Source organism: Globicephala melas, chromosome 3 (assembly GCF_963455315.2).
Source record: "Globicephala melas chromosome 3, mGloMel1.2, whole genome shotgun sequence".
In the NCBI taxonomy this organism is placed as follows: Eukaryota; Metazoa; Chordata; class Mammalia; order Artiodactyla; family Delphinidae; genus Globicephala; species Globicephala melas.
The window spans coordinates 165592147-165616203 of NC_083316.1; the positions used below are offsets into that span (position 1 = coordinate 165592147).

General features: G+C 56.6%; 1 protein-coding gene across 5 annotated transcripts in view; it reads right to left on the reverse strand.

The window, feature by feature from the left end:
* Nucleotides 1-450: 450 nt before the first annotated feature.
* Nucleotides 451-24057, reverse strand: part of CAMSAP3 (calmodulin regulated spectrin associated protein family member 3) — a 32621-nt gene continuing 9014 nt past the window's right edge. For 2 of the 5 annotated variants that reach the window (XM_060297231.2, XM_060297232.1), the window contains 18 exons: nt 9283-9536; nt 8860-8982; nt 8681-8776; nt 8475-8507; nt 7568-7615; nt 7168-7306; nt 6418-6557; nt 6239-6332; nt 6105-6159; nt 5881-5954; nt 5500-5569; nt 3983-5414; nt 2671-2810; nt 2283-2590; nt 1827-1926; nt 1309-1421; nt 1112-1230; nt 451-1022 (listed from right to left, as the gene is read on the reverse strand). In XM_060297231.2, the coding sequence (XP_060153214.1) occupies nt 717-1022; nt 1112-1230; nt 1309-1421; nt 1827-1926; nt 2283-2590; nt 2671-2810; nt 3983-5414; nt 5500-5569; nt 5881-5954; nt 6105-6159; nt 6239-6332; nt 6418-6557; nt 7168-7306; nt 7568-7615; nt 8475-8507; nt 8681-8776; nt 8860-8982; nt 9283-9348 (3456 nt within the window). In that variant the 5' untranslated portion in view covers nt 9349-9536 and the 3' untranslated portion in view covers nt 451-716. Of the gene's footprint in view, nt 1023-1111; nt 1231-1308; nt 1422-1826; nt 1927-2282; nt 2591-2670; nt 2811-3982; nt 5415-5499; nt 5570-5880; nt 5955-6104; nt 6160-6238; nt 6333-6417; nt 6558-7167; nt 7307-7567; nt 7616-8474; nt 8508-8680; nt 8777-8859; nt 8983-9282; nt 9537-14972; nt 15333-24057 lie in introns of those variants that run through there. The other 3 variants (XM_060297230.1, XM_060297228.1, XM_060297229.2) reach the window with 3 other exon arrangements.

The window sequence follows — 24057 nt, forward strand, 5'->3', positions numbered from 1 at the left end:
TGATGTAGCTTCTCCACCTGAGACGTCCAGCGGCCGTGCCAAGGCGGCAACCAGACCCCTGGACGTGTAGCTCAGAGGAGAGAAACAGGAACCCCCGGCCCAGAGGCGGCCACGGAGCCTAGAAACGCAGGCAGGCAGCTGGAGGAGAGATCACGTTCAGCAGTTGGCCAAGGACCAAATGCCAGAACGGGCCGATAATAACAGCCACACTGAGGAGAAAACTGAAGCGAGCGGGGGCGGGGAGGGCTGGCCAGAGGCCTCAGGTGCCCAGGAAGTCAGTTAAGAGGCAGCTGGGAAGCAGCCACGGGGCCCTGGGGGCCGGGTCGTGTCGAGGGGGCAGAGGAGAGGCTGGAGCAAGTTCAAGAGGGAACGGGAGGCAGGGAACAGCCGGCGAGTATGGGAAACCGTCTCGGGCAGAGATGTCACCAGGCACCCCAGCCAGCCTCAGTCGAGCTCTCTTTAAATTACTTTATTCGAGAAGGTGGGGAGGACAGATGGGGGACTGAGCTGAGCCCTGAGTCCCTGAACCTCCCAGCTCAGCCCCCACAGCAGGACGGGACCAAAGTAAGGGGGTGGGGACTCCAGCCCCACCCAGGCGAGGTCACGGGGGGACAGACAGGACCCGGGCATACCAATGGACTGTCCTCTGGGCTGTCCCCCAGGAGGGCGGTGGCCAGAGCACATGGGGCCCGGCCTGCGGACCACCCGGGACGGGGCTATTTGGGGGTGCTGCTGCCCTTCTTGGGAGTGGTGGGCTTCTTGCTCTGCCAGAGGTGCCCCTGGATGGTGAAGGCATCCACACTCATGGACATGGTCTTGGCGGGGATCTGGGTGAAGCGCTTTCGGTCCGAGTTGTACTTGTAGATGCCCTCCACCATGGCGGGCGTGACCGTCCGGGGGCCATAGCCTGTCAGCCGCGACAGCTCCTCCGTCTCCCCGGACAGCGTGTACAGGGCCCGGAACTGGCAGCTTGAGTCGCGGAAGAGGATCAGGAAGTGGTTGGCCTTGCTCTTCTCGATCTCCTGGGTGGGGGGGCGGAAGCAGTTAGCCAGGCCAGCAGGGCCCCTGCGACCCGCCCGCCGCCAGTCCGCCAGCCCCGGCCCAGGCCCACCTCAAGAATGCGGTTCTTCTGCGGCTCGTTCACCTTGCCCGCCAGGCAGCAGTGCGACAGGGCGTTGTGGATGATGAACTTGTTGGACTTGGCGCTCGGCTCCTTGTACAGCCGCGGACCTAGGGGGCGGGGCGGTCAGCAGGGACGACCGGGGGCGCCGGTGGGGCCCGGTGCTCACCCCGCGAAGTCCCACCTACCCGTGTACTCAGGCACTGAGGCCGGGGAGGAGGCGTTGCTGCCGTTCTCCCACTCACGTTCTCGGCTGCCAGGCAGGCGGCTTGGGGACATGAGGCTGGATGGAGATGGAGCCCTGCGGGGGGAGGGGTGGGGTGGGGTGCGGTCAGCAGTGGACGAAGCCTCCCAATCAGTGTGCTGTGGGACCCGGGAAGGGCGAGCCCAGGACACAGCCGAGCAGGCAGGACGCATCCACTGACATCATCTGGGCTCCCAAGTCCACGCAGGGCCCTCTTCCGGCCCCGGGCACATTGAACACCCGTCTCAGGTGTGCAGCCTTGCATCTTTGGTGGCAGATGCACACCCTCGTGCCATATCACCCTTCTAAGGCTCCCTCTCCCTGTCCCTCTCTCTCTCTCTCCCCCTCTCTCTCGCTCTCCCTCCCCCTCCCTCTCCCTCTCTCCTCCCTCCCTCTCTCCTCTCCTCTCTCTCTGAGAGGCCACCTGGAACACAAACACCTGCCCGCCCAGGCTAAACTCACCGAGACGTGGGCCTCTTCACGCCGAGGTTATTGGGCGCCTCGTTGGCCACAGTGGACAGAGACAGGGTGGACTGGGAGTAGACTTTGCTGAGCCGAGAGCCTGGCAGCAGAGGGTGTCAGGTCAGGCCCCACCTGAAGTCCCCTTACCTCCACATATGCCCAGGGGACCTTAGTTGGCCGGCTGGTGAGGGAATGTGCGGTCAGCCCTGTCCGAGACCCTCGCCCTGCGCAGCCTCGCTGGAGAATGACCTCCCCACCTCACCCCACCACGCCAGGCTGTGGGAAGCGGCCCTTCCCCTGTTAAGCCGTGGAGAGAACCCCAGGCCAGCTCTGCCCACGGCCCTTACCCCGCTGCAGCCCCACATCCTTGTGGAAGCCTTGACCCCTGGGAGCCCACGCTTCGGCCCTGCGGATGTGCCCTGCACCTCCCGCCCCACACACCCACGGGGGCCTCACCCAGCAGGCCACGGGCTGTGCTTCGCGCCAGGGCCGAGTCATCACAGCAACCGGAGCGTGGCCGGGGGGCCCTCCGACCGCCCCGGCCCGGCCCCCCGCTCCCCATCGCCCGGGGCCGCAGCACCTTGTCGAGGTCATCCATCAGCTTCAGCTGGGCCCGGCGTTCATACTCGAGCCGCGTGAACTCCCCCCGCCGGGGGCCCACCTCCTCCTCGGCTGGGGCCCGGGTGGCAGGGGCTGCGGTTGAGGCAGGAGCCGCAGGAGCTGCGGGGGCCGGGGGCCCGGGGGCTGCTTCCTCCTGGGCCAGCCTGCAGATTGAGGGGATCGAAGCAGTCAGGTTGTGGGGGCGCCAGTGGCGGGAGACTCCCCAGGCTGGGTCCAGCCTCACCTCGCAGCCTCCTCCCTCCGCTGCTCCTTCTCGGCCTCCTGCCACTGTTTCCGCCGCCGTGCGTCCTCCACCCGCCGCTGCTGACGCTCCAGCAGGCTGGCCCTCTTCTGGGCCATCTCGTCCTCGGGCTTGTCTTCATCCTGGGGGCAGGCACCAAGTGTAGCTGGCTGTCCCTCCCCTGGCTCGGCTGGAGTCTGACCTTGTGTCGACCCAGCCTGCCAGCCGCTCGCCTGTCCTTGAGTGTTTGTAATTGGTCTGAAGGCACTTGGTGGGCACCTGCTGTAGCACAGCCCCATGCTGGGTTCTGGGCACACCAAGCGCTTAACGCAGCGAGGAAGGCAATCAGGTGTCACACCAACATTGGTGAACACCAGCAGAGGCTGCTGTCAGTCTACACTGTGGGGAGGGACCTATCCTGGCCTGGGGACACCGAGGGGGCCTCCCAGAGGAAGCAACCTCGGAGAATGATGATGAGGACTGAACTGGGTGGGGGTGAGCGGTGAGGAGAGCATTCTGGGCAGCGCGAATAGCAAGTGCAAAGGCCCTGAGGCCAGAACAAGCCTAGCAGGTGTGGAACAGCAGGGAGGCCAGTGTGGCTGGGATGCAGAGCTGGGGAGGATGCCATAGGATGAGGTCAGGGGCAAGCAGAGCCTACAGCCATGGGAAAGACTTATTCTAAGAGCAAAGAGGACCTACAGAAGGGTTTGAAATAAGGGGGTGACAAGGTCCAATTTACATTTTAAATAAATTTTGCTAACCGCTCAGTTGAAAATGGCCAGGGATTGGTGTGTGGTGAGGGGTGGGCAGTGGAGACCAATCAGGACATGACTGCTGGTGTCCAGGTAAGAGGTGGTGGCCCAGGCTGGGGATGCCAACAGGAAGAAGAGTGATTGGATATGGAAGAGTCAGGAAGGGGAGCCGGTAGGGGACGAAGGAGGGAGCAGGAGGGAGGGGATACCATAGAGGACCCTAGCCCCATCTGTCTAAACCCACTCCTGTCCATCTGTCCGTCACCCACCCATCCATCCATCCGCCCAGCCCTGTCCAACTGTCTACTACCTGTTCTCCCTCTGTCTATCCACCCACCCCATCTATGTGTCCATCTGGACATACACACCTTGTCTGTCTGCCGCTGCCACCTGGCTAACCACCCGTCCACCTCTGTTCCCCACCCCCCCCAGTTCCATCTGTTTGTCCATCCATTGGGAAAGCCCTATCCATGCGACTGCCTGTCTACCCACCCGCCCACCCATCCCTGACCATCCATCCATCTACCCACCTGGCCCCTCCCCCACCTGCTCAGGTGACTCACCTTATAGAAGAATCCCAGCCCGGTCCGGGGCTCTCCCTCTGAAGATGCCTCTTCTTCTAAGGAATCCTCAGCACCAGGGGGGCTCCCATCTCCGTCATCCTCAGCCGTGGGCTCTTCCAGGCTGCTCAGCGGGATCTCGACGAGGGCAGGCCGGGCCGCGGGCTCCTCGGGAGGCGGCCCCTCCGCCAGAAGGATAGAGGAGCGTGTCTGCATGGGCACCTGGCTCGGCGAGAACTTGCGCAGGTGGGGGAGGCTGTCCACATCGTGGGGAGGCGTGAGCACCCTCGTCAGGGGTGCTAGCCGCAGCTCCGCCGGCCGTGCGTGCTTCGGGCTCCGGGGTGTGGGGCTGGGGCCAGGCCCGGGGCTGCGCCGGGCAGCTGGAGCACGCCGGGCGGGGCTGGGGGACGCGGCTTTGGGGCCCGTCGTGGGACCAGGGATGACCCATGCTGCGGGAGGCGGGGCAGGCCCAGAGGGCTCTTGCGGGGCCAGGAGCCGCTGCTGCTGGTCCGTGAGCCTCTGCATGTCCCGTTGCAGCGAGCTCAGCGCTGCACTCAGCTTGCTGACCGCCCGGTTATAGTCCCCCAGCCCTTCGGGGGGCACCGGGCCCAGTTCCGGCGAGAAGGTCACTGCCTTTGGCCGTGGCGACGGCTCACCCTGGCCCTCGCCTGCCGGCCGCTCCCCACCAGGGGCCAGGCCCGGCTCCACCTCTGCTTCCCCGCCGGCCTCCCGCGGCTGCACCTGCAGGAATGCGCTCTTGCCCAGTCGCTGGCGGTGCTTGGCAAAGATGGCCTCGATCCGTCGCTTCTGAGCCTCTATGGCCCGGCGTTTCTCCTCTAGCCGGGCTCCAAGCTCACTCATCTCTGAGCTCAGGGCCTCTGGTGCCACTGGGGTGGCTGCCGGGGACCCTGCCTCAGCCTCGGCCTTCACCAGCTGCTTCTTGCGTTCAGCAAAGCTGGTCATCTTCACTTCAGAGTTGCTGGCCACTGGGGATGAAGCCGCCGCCTTCGGGGAGCCCTCAGACAGGGCTGGCGGTTTCGATACCTCCCCCACTGGGCAGGGAGACGGTTTCGAGAGGCCCTCGGGGTGGGGCGAGTAGGTGGGTGCTTTGGTGGCCCCCTCGGGTGGGTAGGGGGAAGCCAGTGGCAGTTTGGAGGACCCCTCGGGAGAGTGGAGGTAGAAGCTGCCGTCGGCAGCCCCATCTGGGAGCAGCCGGGGCTCGGCACTGTGGATGATCTGCAGGGCCTCCTCGATGGTAGGCAGGTCGCCAGTCTCCGGGGCTGGTTGGGTGGGGGTCCGGGCTGGCACAGAGCGCGGGGGACCCAGGCTGTCTGAGCTGACGGAGCGGAGTAGGACGGGGTCTCCCATGACAACATCCACGTCGCTGTCCAGGCCAAAGGGAGTGCTGAACGACACGGCCTGGGAAAGGGGACGGCTGGGCGGCCGGAGGGAGGGGTCAGCCCCTGGGACAAGCCTGGGCCCCACCCGCTCCACTGCCCGGGCCCTTGCGATGCGCTCACCTGAGCTGACGGTTCCAGGCTTTGCCGAGGGCCTCCACGTGGGACATGGACGGGGAGGACTTCAGCGAGCCTGGGGAGGGGCAGTGAGTGGTCACTCAGTGCTCACTCGGGGGGTCAATGGGGACCCTGGGTGGCGTCAGCCACGGGTTGTCAACGGGTGAGTCACTGATGGGTCATTATGCGGATGGATAACTGTGGGTGGTGTCACTACGGGGTCCTGTTGAGCCACTGGGGAGGTCACTGGGGGGACAACGAGTGTCACCAAGGAGCCATTCGGGTGCCAGAGAGACCCAATGGAGGGGTCTAGAGGGACAACATGAGGTCAGCTGGGGTGGTCTTTGGATGGGGGTCTCCAGTGACAGGCCATCTCCCTGCCCTCACCTGTGGATCCTCGGAGTGGGGACTGGGGGCCGCCAGATGACAGGAGTGGATGGCGGAAGTTGAAGACAGGAGAACTGCCAAGAGATGCGCGTCAGCCGAGGGGCCCCCTCTCCCCCTCCCTCGGCCCTCCTGGGAGTGGAGACCAGATCATCTCCCTTCCCCGTCCCCGCAGGAGGAGGAGCCCATTGTGGCTGTGTAGTCTCAACCCAACAGGCGAGTGGTACCTGCTGCCGCTGTTGTTCTGAGGTGGGGAGGCCTCCGTGGCCCTGTGGGAGGCAGCTGCAGCACAGAGCGGAGGGTCAGGCAGGGCTTGGCCTCCCCCGCTCCCACGCCCCCCGGACCCAGGGTCGGGCCTCACCGTGACCATCAGGCAGATCCTTGACCTGCACGAAGTCGGGTTTCAGCACCTCGAAGCACATGAACAACTCCGCTAGCAGCACCATCAGGTTGATCTGGAGGTGGTAAGTAGGGTCAGCCAACCAGGCGCACGGCCCCCGACACACCCCCTCTGCCCACAAGGCCCCGAGATGGCCTTACCTTGAGGGGCGGTGGGACATAAAGCAGGTCCTCGAGAGAGAGCGGGCAGCCCCGAGGAAGGCGGGAGGCGCAGAAATCCTGCACCAGCTGGAGGTTGTACAGGCTGTCCGCCACAGACATGGGGTCCTTGAGGCACACCTCTGTAAGGACAGGATGCCTGCGTCCCCAGCTCTGAGGGAAGGAGGATGGGGCCCCGGGGAGGCGGGGGCCCAGCAGCCAACATGCACAGAGGACCTCTGACGAGCCAGGCTAGGCCCCCTTCACAAGGTGTGTACCGTGACAGGCTGTTGCTCAGGCCTTTGCATCTGCTGTTCCCATCACCTGGAGTGCTAGTTCCCCAAGAACTCAACTCAGAAAGCTTATCCTGACTACCCAGTGCCCTTCAGAGCACCTAACATCCGGAACATTCCTCTCGATGAACTTATTGTCTTTCTCTCCCAACTAGGATGTGAGCCGCCTGAGGTCAGGAACGGGTCTGTATCGTTCTGGCTGGAGCTCTGGCACCTAAAACAGGACCTGGCAGTTCGTACTCTATCAGTATCTGCTGCAGGAGTGAATTATATAAAGCACAGAGAGGTTTAGACACTTGTGCAAGGTCACACAGCTCATTACGGGAAGAGAGGGCTTCAAACCCAGGTCTGCCAATTCTGGGAGCTGCACTTACAATCGCTGTACTACTCTGGGGACAGACGCCAATGCCTGGGTGCCAGGCTTGCAAGGACGGGGTCTGGCTCAGGCACATTCACTCACCCTCGAGGCGCAAGAGCTGGGGACAGTAGCAGTGGATCGTGGCGGCCAGCGCAGCCCCACTTGCCAGGTCCTGGAGGCTGGTCACGGTCGGAAAGCAGGGGGCGCGTCGGGCCACGGCGCGGTCCTTGCGATATCGGATCTGTGGGTGGGAGCCGGGTCAGGTCAGAGGTCAAGCTGGCCCCCTCCGAGGTCAGCAGTCATGCAGGCTGGGCGGGGAGGCCTGGGGTTTCCGCCACGAGGGGGCGTGAAGCCGGGGGTCCCAGAGCCAGAGTGGGGGGGGCCAGCCTGGAGCAGGGGAAGGGCAGCAGCAAGAGGCAGAGGAGGTGTCTGCGAGCAGCCAGGCCAGCAGCGGGGGCTGGGGACAGGGACTCCTGGGACCCTGGGGTGGGGGATACGTTACCATGGGGGGTTTGCTCCCCGACTCCTTCAAACAGAAGGCAATTGCGTGCTGGGGGGAGAGGAGCAGCTGTCAGCGGGGCGGGAGGGGTGCTGACTTGCTGGGCCCCCAAGCACACCTCCGGCGGGGGAGGAGACGGCCCTGACCCCTGTCCTGAGCCCTGGCCATCCAGCTCCCTGACTGCGCCCTGGCCGGCTTTGGGGACCCCAGCTCCTCCCAGCCAGGAGGGACCCCACAGAGCAGCCACTCATGCAGGGAATCCTCTCCTCCCAACACAAGACCCAGGTCACAGCTGGGGGAGGGGATGCAGAGGAAGCAGGAAGGCAGGAGAGGAACCCCCAACCCCGGCCCTAGTGTGGGCGGAAGGAGACCCTGAAGTGAGCAAAGGCAGGGACTTCAGCCCAAAACCTCCCCCCGACACCTGCAGTGGTCACTTTCCCCTTGTACTTCAGGGATGGACACCCCACTGCCCCCAAAACTGAGAGCAGGGAGCTGTCCTTAGGGAAGCTGGAGTCTCAGGAAGGTTCTTCTACCCTCTTTTGGGTTTGAGGATCTTTCTCTTGGCTAGAGGGGTCTTCTCCATGTGCCCTGCCTGTTGGGGTCAGGATCCATGTGTCTGATGGGCTGGGGTCCTCCCTCTCCCCACCTTGGCTCAAGTGGACAAGCCTCTTGATTACTGGGAGGTGAGTCATGTACCGGGGAGAAGCCTGTCCTTTCAGGAACAGCAGAGATTCCCCCCTTCCCTTGGTTCCCAAAGGGTTTCTCTCTGTGCCCCCAGGGCTGGGGTCCTACTTCCTTTGCTCATATCTGGGGAGAGACAGGAGAGGGAGCAGGACAGGCAGGCAGAAACAGACACACAGACAGCGACAAGCAGGGCAGGCAGACGGGGCAGAGAGAGAGCCCCACTTACAGGAACCAGCTTCCAGTACCAGCGTGTGGGACACTGATGCCAGAGAGGCAGAGAGGAGAGTGGCAGGGGCGGCAGAGGGGAGAGGGCAGAGAGAGAGAGTCACCTCCAGCCCCCCCAGTGTAGGAATGGCCTCGAGGCACAGCTCCAACCTGCCCACCCAGCCCTCGAGGGGCCGCCCTTCCTTCCATCCATCGCCCCAGGCTCACCGAAGCCTGCGCTGGGGCCACGCCATCGGCAGGGGCCGCGGGAGATGCCCTCTGGGCAGCTTCCTGCTCTGTCTTCTCCTGCAGCCGCCGGATGGTCTGGGGAGCAGGGAGAGGTCAGTGCTCCAGTCACTGGGTGATCCTGGCCCCCACCAGCCCACCTTGGCCCAAGCCCCACCTACCGTGTCCACCCAGAAAAGGAGCTTGTGCTCCAAGCTGGCCAGGGCCAAGGGACCAGGCAGTGTCTTTGTCCACTCAAAGGCGAAGGCAACCATGAGGGCATCAATGACAGCTAGGTGGGCTCCCTGTGGAGGCAAAGAGCTGCAGGGTGAGACCAGAGCGCCTCCCAGGGAGAAGAAAGAGGAAGAACCTGGAGGTGGGAGGGGCTCGAAGTGGGAGGGACTTCGGAGGCAGTCCAAGCTTTGAGGTCACAAACTAGGCCTTAGGGATCTGGTGGGCCGGGTAGGCAAGCCCTCAGGAGCCAGAGTTAGCGCCTTTTGGGAGGCTCCAGGCTTGGCAGGAGGAGCCTGGCCTGGTGGGAGCAGCCATGAGGGGAGGAGCCAGGCCTGGTGGGCGGGACCTAACGTGGTAGGGGCGTGGCCTACCATGAGGATAGGCTGGTGCCTCAGGTCGGCCTCCTGCACCGGGCGCTCGGGCAGCGCGGGCACCATGCCCCTCCGCGCCAGCAGGGCCAGTAGCGCAGAGGGGCTGGGGGGCGTCTCGAGCTGCGGCAGCGCCTGGCGCCAGGCCCGGCAGTAGAGCTCAGCCGAGAGCAGCAGCCGCGTCACCGGGGGCTTCACGTGCTCCTGTGCATACTGGTCGGTGTAGAAGGGCTCCCACAGCTCCGAGGGCACATGCTCTGCCGGGGCGAGGAGGGGGGGTGGATCATGGCGGGTCAGGGCTACCGGACATAACCCCTCCGCATACATACAATTACATGGACCCAATTATGGGGGGTGGGTCGTTGCGGGTCTGGACCAGGGAGGATGGCACCGGGACGGGAAAATATGGCACCTGGCCTGAGACACGAGGTGCAGGTGTGGGGGAGTTTGCCAGAGGAAGGGGTGACGGTGTTCCAGGCAGGGGGTCTGCATACAAAGGCGAGGAGGTGGGAGAGAGCAAATGCCTCGGGGAGATGGCGGGCTCTTGGACCCTGAGGAGAGGGGGCGGAGGCCAGATGGGCGGGGTCTTGTAGCCTCCCCTCTCGCCCTCACCTAAGGACTGCACGACAGTGTGACTGAATCGATCTCCCTGGGTGCCCTACACCACCCCAGCGGACTCGCTTTGCCTTCAGGCAACCCTAGGAAGAAGCAGCCAGGGCACACGTGGTAACTCCGCTTTACAGATGAGGAAACCTAGGCAGCAAGAAGGCCACACAGCTCTGGACTGGGATTCAAACCCAGGCCTTAAGCAGGGGGTGGGATGACAGGACATGCAATGGGGGAGGGGGACAGACTGCAAATACTTTGTGGGGGGCGGGTGAATGGCCTGAACTTGGTGACTGAAGGGGAGGGGGGAGAGGCACCCAGGGCCCCATTGGGAGTGAGGGGGAAGAGAGACAGAGGGAGGCGGAAGGCAAGAGAAAGAGGGTGGTGGCTGAGATGGGGGTACAGGAGGGGCTGGAGCTTAGAGGCAGCCACAAAAACCCTGAAAGAGAGGGGCAGGGTAGGAAGAGGCTTGAGGAAGCCGCATGTGGAGGGAGGAGGGGTGGCAGAGCCCCAACCAAGTGGGACCCAAGGGTGGGGAGGAGAAAGATCAGAATAAGCCGCCAGGAAGATGTGGGAGGTAGACAGGAGGCAGCCAAGGCCAAGGCGGTTGGAGGTGCCCTTATGGGTCTTCCAGGGAGGCACCAACTCATCCCAGTCAGAGCTGCTGCTTTGTATACTGGGCTTCGTGTTTGAAAGGATGGAAGGGGGCAGGATTCTACTGCTTAAAAACATTTGAATGTGTCGTACCAGGCCTTCCTCAGGTGCCTGAATTCACAGCGATGCTCTCCAGAGGCCCCTACCCTCACCTACAAGGACCCAGGCACCCTGGCTTTCAGCCCCTCCCTGCCCCACCCCCCCACTCTTTCCCCACCCCCTAAACTCACACTTGACCTTCCTACTTAATACCCAAACCCCATGTAGAGTTGGGCCATCTCTCTGCCCCTTGAAAGAAGAGTTCTCCAGACCTAGAGATTATCATATTATGTGAAGTCAGTCAAGGACAAATATCATGTGATATCACTTATATGTGGAATCTAAAAGAGATGATACAAATGAACTTATTTACAACACAGAAATAGACCCACAGACATAGAAAACAAACTTAGGGTAAACAAAAATGATGGGCAGGGGAGATAAATTAGGAGTTTGGGATTAACATATACACACTACCATGTATAAAACAGGTAAGCAACAAGGACCTACTGTATAGCACAGGGAACTATACTCATTATCTTGTAATAACCTATACTGGAAAAGAATCTGAAAAAGTATATATATATGTGTGTGTATAACTGAATCACTTTGCTGTACCCTTGAAACTAACACATTGTAAATTAACTACACTTCAATTAAAAAAAAAAAGAGTTCTCCAGGTTTTCTTTCCTTCCACCCTTCCCCTGTCCCAACCTCCCTGATCTGCCCTTGCCCTCCTAGCTCCCGGCCTCCCCAAGGCCAGCAGTGGCCTTCCAATGCCCACTATCTTGCCTGGGCTCTCTGCCGAGTACCTCCTTCTTCCAGAAAACTTCCTCCCCCTGGCATCTTTTTCTCTCTCTCCCACCCACCACTCAAGCCAGGCCACCTCCTGACATGCCTCTTTGATGCTGGGCTCCCAACAGCTCTGTCTGAACAGCCCTGTCAATGGACTTGCCCCCGCTACTATGATGGCTTCCATGGCCATCTGAACACTGCCACCTGCCACAGCCCAGGCAACGCCCATCATGCTCAGCGTCTTACTCCAAACGTGCTCCTTCTCTCTGTCCCCATCACAGTGAGAGACAGATCACCATCTCTCCTTCTCTCTCCCGGCTCCAACATCCAATCAGTCATCTGGTTTCAGCTCCTGGCATCCCCTGAAGCCAAACCCTCCTCCCCCTCTCTCCAGCGCCCGGTTGCTTCCTGGTCCCATCAGCAAAATTAAAGTTTCTTTCCTGCAGGGCTTGTCAGGGCCTTGAAGATGACAACTTGAGCTAGAGCTACCGATAGCTAATGTTTATCAAGTCCTTACTTTACACCAGTCTGTCTCCACCTCGGCACACCTGGCATTTGGGGCTGGATAATTTTGTGTTTAGTGGGGCTGAGGTGTGGGGAATTGGGGCGGGGGGTGCTGTCCTGTGCATTGTTAAGATATTTAGCAGAATCCCTGGTCTCTCCTCACTAGATGGCAAGAGCACTGTCCTTTCAAGTAGCAACAACCAGAAATGTCTCCAGACACTGCCAAGTGTCCCTTAAGTGACAAACTCATCTTTGGTTGAGATCCACCGCTCTATACTATACAGTGTTCTATTGACCATTTACTGTAGAGCAGTCCTGTCCGATAGGAATCGAATGTGAGCCACACAGGAAGTTTAAAATTTTATAGTCACTACATTAAAAAAGTAGCAACAAGTAACATTAACTTAGTAATATATTTCACCCTATATATACCCAAAATATTATCGTTTCAACACGTCATCAACATAAAAACGTTATTAACGAGATATTGCACTTTTTTTTTTTGGTACAAAGGCTTCCAAAGCCACTGTGCATTTTACATGTACAGCACCTCACAATTCAGACTGGCCAGATGCTGCTTGTGGCTACCACACTGGACAGCACAGCTAAAGCGCAGCTAGCCCTTGGACCACCACCGCCGCTGCCGCCTTGTGTGCATTTGCTCGTTGAATTATTCCGAGACTTATTCTTATCTGTTGTACAGATAAGAAAACCGAGGCCCAGAGAGCTAAGATGACTTGGCCAAGATCACAGAGATAGTAAACGGCAGAGCCGATGGGACCCTAGTTCCCTAAGCATCACCTGGAGGTTCTGGCGACCTAAGGGACTGCATGTGGTGTTTCCCAAACTTGCATAAAGATGCCACCCTTCCTTATCTCTGAGCTTGAGTTCTGTGGAGCCCACTAGCCTGCATTCCTGCCCAGCCTCTTCAGGCCTGTACCCTGGGGCCATCAGAACTACCCCTTCCCCCAGCCGTTATTCCCCCGGGGCAACTGCATATCTGATCTCATCTGGTCAGTCCCCAAACACCTTCCATGTCTCCCCAGGGCCCTCAGATTCCCCATCCATGGCCTGAGAGGCCCTCATCACTTGCACCAGACTCCCTCATCTCCCTGGCCACTCCTGGCCACCACTGGGACCTGTACACTCTTCTTGGAGAACTCGCTGTTGGTCTCCTCCCCCTGGCAAACTCCTACACACCCTTCAAGGTTCAAATGCTCCCTCCTCTTGGGAGCCTTCCTTTCTCCTCCCCTCCCTGGAAGATTTCAGGGATTTTCCTCCCCCAGCTGCTCGCTGGAAGGCCCTCAGCACGCCTCGACATTAACTGGACATCACCGACTTTATCACTCTTAGCAGCAATGATCTGGTTTCGTCTCATCCCCCTCTCTCCATCCTGAGCACCCAGCACTGGACTGGCACCCAACAGGCATCAGTAAAGAGTCCCAGAGTCCATGAACCAAGCAGGGCTTTGCTCCCCACTTCCCGCTCAGAGCCTGGGGTCCCACGTTCCTCAGACCCCCTCTGTTTGGAGAACGTGGGTGGGGGGGCAGATTCAACGTGACCTTCGGGAAGGATGTCACACAACGCAAGGGAGCTGGGTCAGTGAGAACAGAACCGGGTGAGTCAGGGCGTCCCCCAGGGACCTGACTTTTCTTTCTGGGAAATGGTACAGTAATTTCTCTTCTGTCCCCTGACCAGATGATGAATAATATTATCGTTAATAAAAATACCACTGGTCACGGCAGCAGGAATAGCAGCATCCACTTAGTGTGTACTTGTGCGCCAGAAACAGAATAATCCTGTGGTCAGTCTCTCTCACCTTGTGAGAGGAGGAACTGGGACCCCAATCACCCCAGCACTGCCCTGGTACTTAGTGGGTGCCCCGCAGACACTTGTGAAATGGATAACAAAGTGCACAAATGCCTTCTTTTATAGAGGACTAAACAGAAGCTTAGAGAATTGGGTTAATTCGTCCACATTCTGGTGGAGCGTGGGACTCAAAGCCAATTCTGATTCCCAAAGTTGAGTCCTCTGTGGCCTCATAACCTGGGATGCGAGGGGCTGGGGCAGACCTGGGTCTCTCCCCGCCAACCATCCCCCCACCCCCCACCCCCTTTCTCAAGCAGATCCCTGTGGGCGGTGAGCCCCAGAGTGGGCCCTGCTTGGGAGGGTGCAGGGAAAGAGACTGGGAGAAAGACAGGCTCAGGCGGAACCAGGAGCTGGACAGCTGTCACCAAGACCCACACCCAGAACTGGTTGTTCTGGGAAGGCCACTGAAGGTATGATGGGCTGTGCTCAGCTGGTGCCAAGACCAGTGGGCAGGACCAGTGGGAGGGCAGGGCGTCCCCCCAGAAGGCCCAGACCTTAATTAACTCGTCTTCCCCATGGCCAGGCCCTGACTCTCAGCTCTGGCATGGGGCCATTACTGAGCCTTCCCTGGGCCGCAAATCCTAGGAACCCATTCGCATCCTCCCCGGTGGGGTGGCCTGAGTTCTTCACACACGTGAACCGGGGGGAGGAAGTGGGAGAAGGCCCTGCACCTGGGCCCCCACCCCCGGCGATCTTGGAAAAGCCATTTCCCTTCTGCTGGGCTCGCCCGCCTCCTAAGCAAAATGGGGCAATAAGTCACAGCTGCCAGCCGCCGGCCGGGGCAGTGGAGGCGAAACAGGGGCTTCCCGCTCCCCTCACCGCCCGCAGAGCAGGCAGGGCCGACGCGGGGTGTGCGTCCGGGCTGGACGGGGGCGGGGGTCCTCGCGGGCGCACGATGTGTGTGTAAAGGGGGGGGGGAGGGCAGCCAGGCGAGGCCCGCAGTGGGAGACAACACTCGGCCCGCAGACCCTGCCCGGGTCACCTGGGGTCCGGGACGCCCGGGTCCCGGCGCGGAGCTGGGCCGCCGGCCCCACCCCCACCGCGCTCCCGCAGCCGGCCGGGCAAAGTCCACCGCCTGGGCCGAGCAGGAAGCCCAGAGGCCCGGCGCGCAGGGGCCCGGGCCCGGGGACCCCCGGCGACCGGCGCTATTGTTCCCACGGCCCCGGCCTCCCCGGCGCGGCGCCCCGCCCCCCGCACCTGCCGCCCCCTCTCCCCCGGCCTGGTACCTGCGCCCCCGAACGTGGCCCGCAGCACCCACGCCAGGCTGGCCGCCGCCTTGGCCCGCGAGAAATCGTACTGGTCCAGCGATTTGATCTCGGGCACAAGGAAGGTCCTCCGCAGCGGCCCGGGCCCGGGGGGCGCCGCCTCCACCATGGCGGCGCCGGGGCTGCGGGCACCGGCTCCGCGCTCGCTCCGGCTGAGCTGGGCTGGGCTGCGCCGCGCTAGCACCCTGGCCGGGCCCGCCGTCACCACCACCGTCACCGCCGCGGCCGCAGGCGAGCCAGGTGCGGCCGATCGCGCTCACGACGCTGCGTCGGCCCCGCCCCGGGGCGGAGCCCAGGTGTGCCCCGCCCCCGGGCCTGGCCCCCGACCCTGTCCCCTCGCCTCTCCCGGCCCCTCGCCGCCGCAGGGTGGGGCGGGCCCACACTGCGGTGGTGGCGGGGGAGGCTGCGGAGGAGTGTGTGTGCGCGCGCGCGCGCCTGTGTGTGCGCGCGCGCTGGGGAGGGTGAGGGACCCTCTCTGCTTGCGGGTGTGTGTGCCTGCCCAACTGTGTTTCCTTAGATGTGAGTGTGAGCTTGTCATTCCCGGCCTGGAGGCAGCGCGCGCGTGTGTGCACCTGTTTCTCATTGTGTCTTGTGAGCGTCCAAGAAGGTGTGTCTGTATTCGCATCAGTGTGTGCATCTCTGGACGTGTTTGGGTGGTGAAAGGAGGGTGTGGAATGTGTTTGAGGGTGTCTGCGTGTCCGTATCTGTGCGAATGTGACAACGCGCGCGTCCTTGTTTTTCATGTGTGTTGTGTGTACAAGGATCTGTGTTGTGTAGGTGTTGGTGTCCTGAGGATTCAGGAGTGTGTGTGTATTTGTGTTTTGTCAGTGCAGTTGTGAGTTTTCCTATTTGTGGGCATCTCAATATACATCTCTTTTGTGTCAGGGTGTGATGAATGTCAGTGAAGGAGTATGTGCGACAAACTGAGAGTGTGTGTAATTATGCAGGAGTGTGACAGCTTGTATCTGTGAGTGTGGTTGAATGGCTGTTACTGGGTATATTTGCAAATGTCTGTGTGCATTTGTGGTATCAACAGAATTTGTTGGGGGCTGGGCTCCAATTGTGTGTAAATGAGGATGATGTATTTGTATCTAAGTGCATTTGTATATGAGTCTATGAGTATGATTGGGTGCACACGGGTGTGTGTATGGGGGTAGCGATTGTGGAATGTGTTTTGCTCAGATATGTGTATTTACATGTGAGTGTATTTGTGGGTGACTGTGTTTGGGTATATGGTGTGAGATAAGGTGGTGTGACAGGGTGCGTAAACAGTGGAAGTGGGTATAACTGTAGAAGAATGTCCATTTCTGGATGCATCTATGAGAGTGCAAGTGTGCCTATTTATCTAGGAACTGCATATTTGTGTGAGCAAATCTATGTGTGGTATGAGCTTGACTGTGTACGGCAGTATGAAGGGGTGTGTGTGTGAGAGAGAATATATTTGTGTGTGTGTGAACGCAGATATTTGTACACATGATGCAACTGTGTGGAGGTTGCCTGGTGTACTTGGAAATGTCTGAGCCTCTATTTGTGGATAGTCAATATTTGCTTGTGTGTCCCCTGTGTTTTTTTGTCAAGATATCTACTGTGTGCCTCTTAACTGTGTGTAATTGTGAATGCACAAGTGTTTGTGCTTGTGAGTGTGAGGTCTTTGTGTATGTCCCGATGTGTATACCTGGGTGTAGTTTCATGTGTATAATAAGTGTACGTATGTGTTTGGGTTTATATGTTATCTGTTTATTTGTTGACATGTATCGCTGAGTGTATTTTGTGTATTTGTGTGTGTGAAGCTGGCGTTTACATCTGTGTGGATTTGTGGATATTTGCACGGATCTGTGTGAGTTTGACGAGGTGCACATGTATGAGTGTGTGTGTCTGGTTTCTGAATGTAAACTGAGTATCTGAATGTATCTCTTTCTGTGTAAGTGCATTTATGGGTGCCTGGTTGTGAACATATGGCTGTAGTGTGTGAGTAGGTGTACATGTGTAAGTTGTGTTTTGAATGGTTTTGTGGGTGTGTAAGGGTATTTGTGTGCATCTAGATGCACTTGTTTGTCATATATAAGTGAGACCAGGCGGGTGAATTTTTACAGTTACGGCAGGGGTTTCAATCTATACACACACACGCACAGAACAGTGTTTTCTTGACTGTATAAAATTCTATGAGATGAGGGCTTCCCTGGTGGCACAGTAGTTAAGAATCCGCTTGCCAATGCAGGGGACACGGGTTCAAGCCCTGGTCCGGGAAGATCCCACATGCCATGAAGTAACCAAGCCTGCGAGCCACAACTACTGAAGCCTGCGTGCCACAACTACTGAATCCCACGCGCCTAGAGCCCGTGCTCTGCAACGAGAGAAGCCACCGCAATGAGAAGCCTGCGCACCGCAACTAGAGAAAGCCCACGCGCAGCAACAAAGACCCAACGCAGCCAAAAATAAATAAATAAATAAATAATTTAAAAAAGAAAGTAAATGAAAAAAAAGTTTTTTTATGAGATGAGAAATCACTACAGCAAGTCAGGCTCCTGAGAACCACCCCTCCCCCCCCACCCATGGTGGTCCCTGAGCCCCAGCCTTTGTAGAAATTCCCCATCCCTTTAACATGCGTTGCACAGGCGTGTTTGAGGCGTGGGTGTCGTGGGGCAGTGGGTGGGTGTGCCTGAAGGAGGGGAGCTGCGGCGTGGGCCCTCCTGTCTGGATGTGCCCGTGCAGTAGCAGGTGTGGGCGCACGCACCACGGGGCCAGTGTAGATGTGTTTGAGCGCACGTGTGGGATGTGCGCGGTGCGTGTGCCCTGGCCCGTGTCCCAGCGCCCCCCGCGAAAGACCTGGACAAGTCCTTTTCGCACTGGGCTTCTGTGTCCCCATCTGCGGCTCTGTCGGGGGATCTGGGGCTCAGGGCATGGGGAGGCGACCTGGCGGGGAAGCGCATGCCTTCGTGCCCATCCCCTCCTGGGAGCGTGGCGTGTCCTGCCGGCGCACACGTGTGTTTGCTTTCCCTGGGGAGATTCTCGTGACCTTTGTGGACCCCAAGAGTAAACATGGGTGAAGACCGTGCCTGTCGCTTGCTGGTACACTCTGCCGGGGGAAGCGCTGTGAGCACGCAGGCAAAGGTTTTCCCGCCTTGGGAGGCGCCCCGCAGGCCCTCAGGCATCCTTGGAGGCGAGAGCCAGGGGGCTTCCGGCGGCGTCAGAGCAGGAGCAGGAGCCGGGGGCCTCCTGGAGCCCAGCCTCACACCGGCCGGACTGGAATGCCTTGCTGGGCTGGACCGCCCCACCCACGCCTGCTGGAATCGACGTCCTACCTCTCCCCGGGGCCTGTTCCTGGAGCCCAGGCAGCTCCGGACACACTGGCTCCCCTGTGTGCACCAGGTGGCCCCCTCCCCACCGTCCCCTTCTGTCCTCCCGGCATCTTTGCTTCCAGCATCCTCGCTCACCCGGGGCCTGGCTCTCAAGCCTCCTAAGGCATTCGATGGGCCCTGGTTTTATTAAGCTGGGGGTGGGGACGACTTAGAGGCTGTATAGGTCAAGGGTTCAGGACTAGGTTTAGGGAACTGTATGAACCCAAAAAAAGTCATCTGCAAAATTCTGCACGTGTGTGCACTTCGGGGATCATGCTAACAGGTAACAATTTTCGAGAGTATTATATGCCCAGCACAATCTCATCTAATCCTCACCGCCACCCCAGCATAGTGAGTATTATACCCATCTTACAGACAGAAGAACTGAGGCCAAGAGCCCGGAAGTCACACGGCAAGGAGAATGGAAGGAGGCTTTGAGCCCAAGTCACCTGGATCCAAGTTCCACCCGCTGAAACTTCCATCCCGAGGCTGGCCCACCTTCTCTAAATATCTATGACCTTCAAATGGGGTTGGGTGAGGCCTGTAGTTGTGGGGATCTCAGAGCAGAGGAGGAGGGTTGGGGTCCCCTCTCTGTGCCTCTAGCCCAAAGCAAGCTGTGGTGATGGGATTCAGGTATGGCCACTGTTTCTGTCCTCCTCACCGTGACAGTACCGCATGGTGGCCCCTCTGAAGGTTGGCCAGAGTAGAGGGAGATTATTATCAGACCCCCAGGGACCTCAGGGAAACATTTCTAAAATATTTCAAAATAATGTTTTTAAAAACCAAAACACTATTGTGCATGCCCAGGGCTGTGCCTGTCCTCATGACACTCCCATTTAGAGACAATAAACAAATACATCAAAGACATCATTTCAGAAAGGGACAAACTATTGGGATCGTAACAAAACAAAGCGAGTGTACTGGAGATAACCAGGGTGCGGCTGCTTTAGTTTGGAATAGGGAGGCTTTTTTGAGGAGAGGGAGATGGGCAGAGACAGGAATGATGACCTGGAACAGTTGGAGGGAGAGCGTTCCAGGCAGAGAGAGCTGCCAGGGCAAAGGCTCTGGGGCAGGCAGAAGCTTGGTGCTCGGGATGGGTCATTGTAGCTGGGTGTGAGTGAAGGACATAGAGGAAGATGCTGGAAGGTTTTGGAGTGCTTCTCAAATTCTTGCCAGAGCAGACCAGTTTTTTTTCCCCAATCCCTAAAATGCAATAAAAATGAATTTCAATGGGAAAATAAGATTGAAAAGGGCATGCATGGAACTTCCCTGGCGGTCCAGTAATTAGGACTCCATGCTTCCACTGCAGAAGGCATGTGTTCGATCCCTGGTCGGGAACTAAGATCCCGCAAGCCGCGCGGTGAGGCCAAATAAGAAAAAGAAATGCATAGTGCCAGAAACCAAGGATCAGCTGACAAGGATCAAGGATGGGGGTATATTGTGGGTCCACAAGAGCCAACTGAAAGAGTTCCCGATGGCCAAAGCCAGAGCCATGTGAACAAAAACACTAATATAGTATTGGATTATAACTCCAGGAATAAAAATAAATGTCCGTTAGTTTGCACTGATACAAAGAAATAATCGAATACATTAACAAATGTAGGACAGGTATGGAAGGTTTCCAGATAATTTATGTAGGTGCCGCACCCTGAGGGATGGTTAGAACGGCACACAGTGATTTCCTCCCCAAAGGAACAGTGTGTAAAGAGGGCGGGATTGGGGGGAAGAATAACTTTTCAGTGGAGAAAACTGCTCAACACACTTCATCACCCGGCTGGGTGATTAAGGTCAACACCAAAGTCATAATTAGGTTGATAATATGTACTCTTGAGATGCTGTGAGGAAAATAGCACTTTACCTCTGTGATCCTTCTCCCCCCAAACCCATAACCCTAGTCTAAACATGAGGGAAATTTCCAAAACAATTCCAGTTGAGAGGCATCCTCCTGTATACTGACCATAATCCTCAAAACTGTCAAGGTCATCAAAGACAAGGGAAGCTCAAGAAACTGTTGCAGCCAAGAGAAACCTAAGGAGACGTGTCAACTAAATGTCACGTGCAATCCTGGACCAGAAAGAAGACATTCGGGGAAAATCGAAGGAATATGAATAACGCGTGAACTTTAGTTAACAATAATGTATTGATATTGGTTCACTAGTCCCAGACTAGTGTAAGATGTTACTAATAGGGGAAACTATGTGTGTGTGTTGGGGAAGAGACTATATGGAAACTGTGCTATTTGCTCAATTTTTCTGTAAATTTAAATTTGTTCTAGAATAAAGTCTATTAATTAAAAAAAATTTACGTGGAAAAGAAATCTGAAAAAGAATATACATATATACACACATATATGTATGTATATAGGTATAACTGGATCACTTTGCTATACACATGAAACTAACACAACACTGTAAATTAACTATACTTCAATTTAAAAAATGGTTAAAGGGGACTTCCCTGGTGGTCCAGTGGTTAAGACTTCACCTTCCAATGCAGGGGGTGAGGGTTTAATCCCTGGTCGGGGAGCTAAGATCCCACGTGGCTCATGGCCAAAAAACCAAAACATAAAACAGAAGCAATATTGTAACAAAATTCAATAAAGACTTGTAAAAAAAAATGGTCCACATAAAAAACAAATCTTAAAAAAATAAAAAATGGGGCTTCCCTGGTGGCGCAGTGGTTGGGAGTCCACCTGCCGATGCAGGGGACACGGGTTCGTGCCCCGGTCTGGGAGGATCCCACATGCCGCGGAGCGGCTGGGCCCGTGAACCATGGCCGCTGAGTCTGCGCGTCCGGAGCCTGTGCTCCGCAACGGAAGAGGCCACAACAGTGAGAGGCCCGCCTACCGCAAAAAAAAAAAAAAAAAAAAAAAGAATTGGGGAATTCCCTGGTGGTCCAGTGGTTAGGACTTGGTGCTTTCACTGCCGAGGGCCCGGGTTCAATCCCTAGTCAGGAACTAAGACCCTGCATGCGGCCAGGCCAAAAAAAAAAAAAAAGGGAGAGAGAATTGACAGGACTTGCTGATTGATGGGGGGTGGGGGGGAAGGAGTTTGGGAAGATGCCCAGATCTCTATCTTTCACAACTGGGTAGACAGTGGAGTCATGGGCTGAGATGGGGACATGGGATGAGAGGCCGGGTTGGGTGAGGGAGGGGATGATGATGAGTTTCGTCTTGGACAGATGGAGTTTCAGGTCCCCGAGGGATGTAAGGAGGGCAGAAGTTCATAATCTTTTACAGATCACGATGGGTGATGCCCCGTGTGCTTCCACGAACGTAAAATAGTCTCAAAGGGATAATTTGGCCCGTTTTGTTCCTCACACAAAAACACAGCAGAGCTTTTTTTTTTTTAATTTGGTTGCGACAGGCATGTAGGATCTAGTTCCCTGACCAGGGATCAAACCTGGTCCCCCTGCATTGGGAGCACGGAGTCTTAACCACTCCACCACCAGGCAAGTCCCACAACAGGGTTTGAAAGTCACTAACATGCCCTTCAGCAGGCTAAATAAACTGTGGGACATTCAGACAATGGAATGTTATTTGGTGTTAAAAAGAAATGAGCTATCAGGCCATGAAAAGACATGGAGGAACTTTGAAAAATGCACATGACTAAGTGAAAGAAACCAGTCTGAAAAGGCTGTATGATACAGACTGTATGATTCCAACTTTAGGACATTCTTGAAAAAGCAAAGCTATGGAGACGGTTAAAGGATCAGTGGTTGCCAGGGGTTAGCGGGGGAAGGAGGGGTGAAGAGGCAGAGCACAGAGGATTTTTAGGGCCGTGAAAACACACTGTGTGATGTTATAATGGCAGATACATGCCATTATACATTTGCCCAAAGCCATAGAATATACAACACCAAGAGTGAACCCTAATGTCAACTATGGACTCTGGGTGATGTTGATGTGTTAGTGTAGGTTCGTCAGTCATTACAAATGTACTGTCTGCTGGGAGATGTTGAGAACGGGGGAGGTTATGCATGGGAGTGGGAGGGGGTGTATGGGAATTCTGTATTTTATGCTCAATTTTGCTGTGAACTTAAACTGCTCTAAAAATTAGTCTATAATAAACACATGCAGTGGGACACATATATAAATACTAAGTAAATATCCCTGAATACATACTTGGACATTTAAAATATACCTAATGGGAAACATGCGGGGAGGAGAGGATAAATCAGGAGCCTGGGATCAACATACACACATTACTATATATAAAATAGACAGGGAACGCTACTCAATATTCTGTAATAGGGAATTCCCTGGTGGTTCAGTGGTTACAACTCCGTGCTTCCAATGCAGGGGTTGCGGGTTTGATCCCTGGTTGGGGAACTAAGATTCCACATGCCCGTGCAGTGCAGCCAAAAAAAAAAAAAAAATCTGTAATAACCTATACGGGGAAAGAATCTGAAAAAGAATGAATGTATGTATATGTATAATTGAATCACTATGTTGTAACCTGAAACTAACACAACATTGTAAGTCAACTATACTCCAATAAGCTTTTTAAAAATACCCAATAATACCCATACGATCACGCTCATGAATGCAAGTATCTGTACATGCACACACACACACACACACTCATGCAGATACTCGTTACTGATGTAGGTCAAGGGAAAGAGACTATCTCAAGTGTGGCTTCTGTCCTCTGCATGTCCTTGATGGGAAGAAATTTTCTATCCACTTCATTCTTTTCTCTCTTTCCCTCCTCTGGTAGGAGGAGGTCTGTGGGCAGACAGAAGGGAGGAAGTGACTTCGCAGGTTAGAAAAGCAAAGTCTAAGGTGATCGTAGGGGAAGGAGGAAGAGGAAGAGAGAGAAGGGGGTTCTGATTGCTCTTTGGACATTGCTGAAGACTGTGGGGATTCAACACAAATGAAGGTTCTGTTATCATCCTCTGAATTCATTGTTGTGCCCATCCACCCTTTTCAACTCCAAGGGCACAGCTAAGGGACACACTGGAAAAAGCAAATCACACAAACTTTGGGGTCTTGTGATGGCCCCATCTGCTATGATCCCATGGCGTGCAAGCCCCTCAAGAGTCATGGTCAGGGCTGGGGATACCCTGTGGAGCCAGAGAAATTGAAGCCCCAAAGAAAATGAGACACAGCCTGAGGACAAAGCAGGTGAGAGCTTCTGGAAGGTGAGAGGGATCCCCAGTGTTCAGGGCTGGCTTGGAGGGTCCATGGGAGAAGGAGTGAGCAGTCACAAATAGATACAAGGAATCAATAGTCACAAATAGATACAAGCAATCAATGGTGACCTTGGGGAAAGTGGTCTCAAGGGTATCTGTGTGGGGAGGCCCAAGGGAGGGAGTCAGATGAAGAAGCGAGATGAGAGAGAGTGGAAACTTCACCTAAAATTCCCCAGCCACCATCCATGCCTATGCTCTGCTCTCTCCAAAGCTGTTCTCCCCCCACAGTTCCATCCTTCCTCCTCCGAGCATCCTCCCTTATACTCCTTTTCCACTTCCTATCATTCCCCAAACTTAATCCCTGCAGCAGAACTGTAGACTATTAGAAACCAAAGAGGTGCAAAGTTCTGCACCTCATGTAACGCACAACATGAGAAATGTAATTACCACTGCTGTATGTTACATATGAGAGCTATTCAGAGAGTTATTAAGAGTTATTAAGTTATTAAGAATAAGTCCTGAGAGTTCTCATCACAAGGAAAAAATTTTTTCTATTTCTTTAATTTTGTATCAAT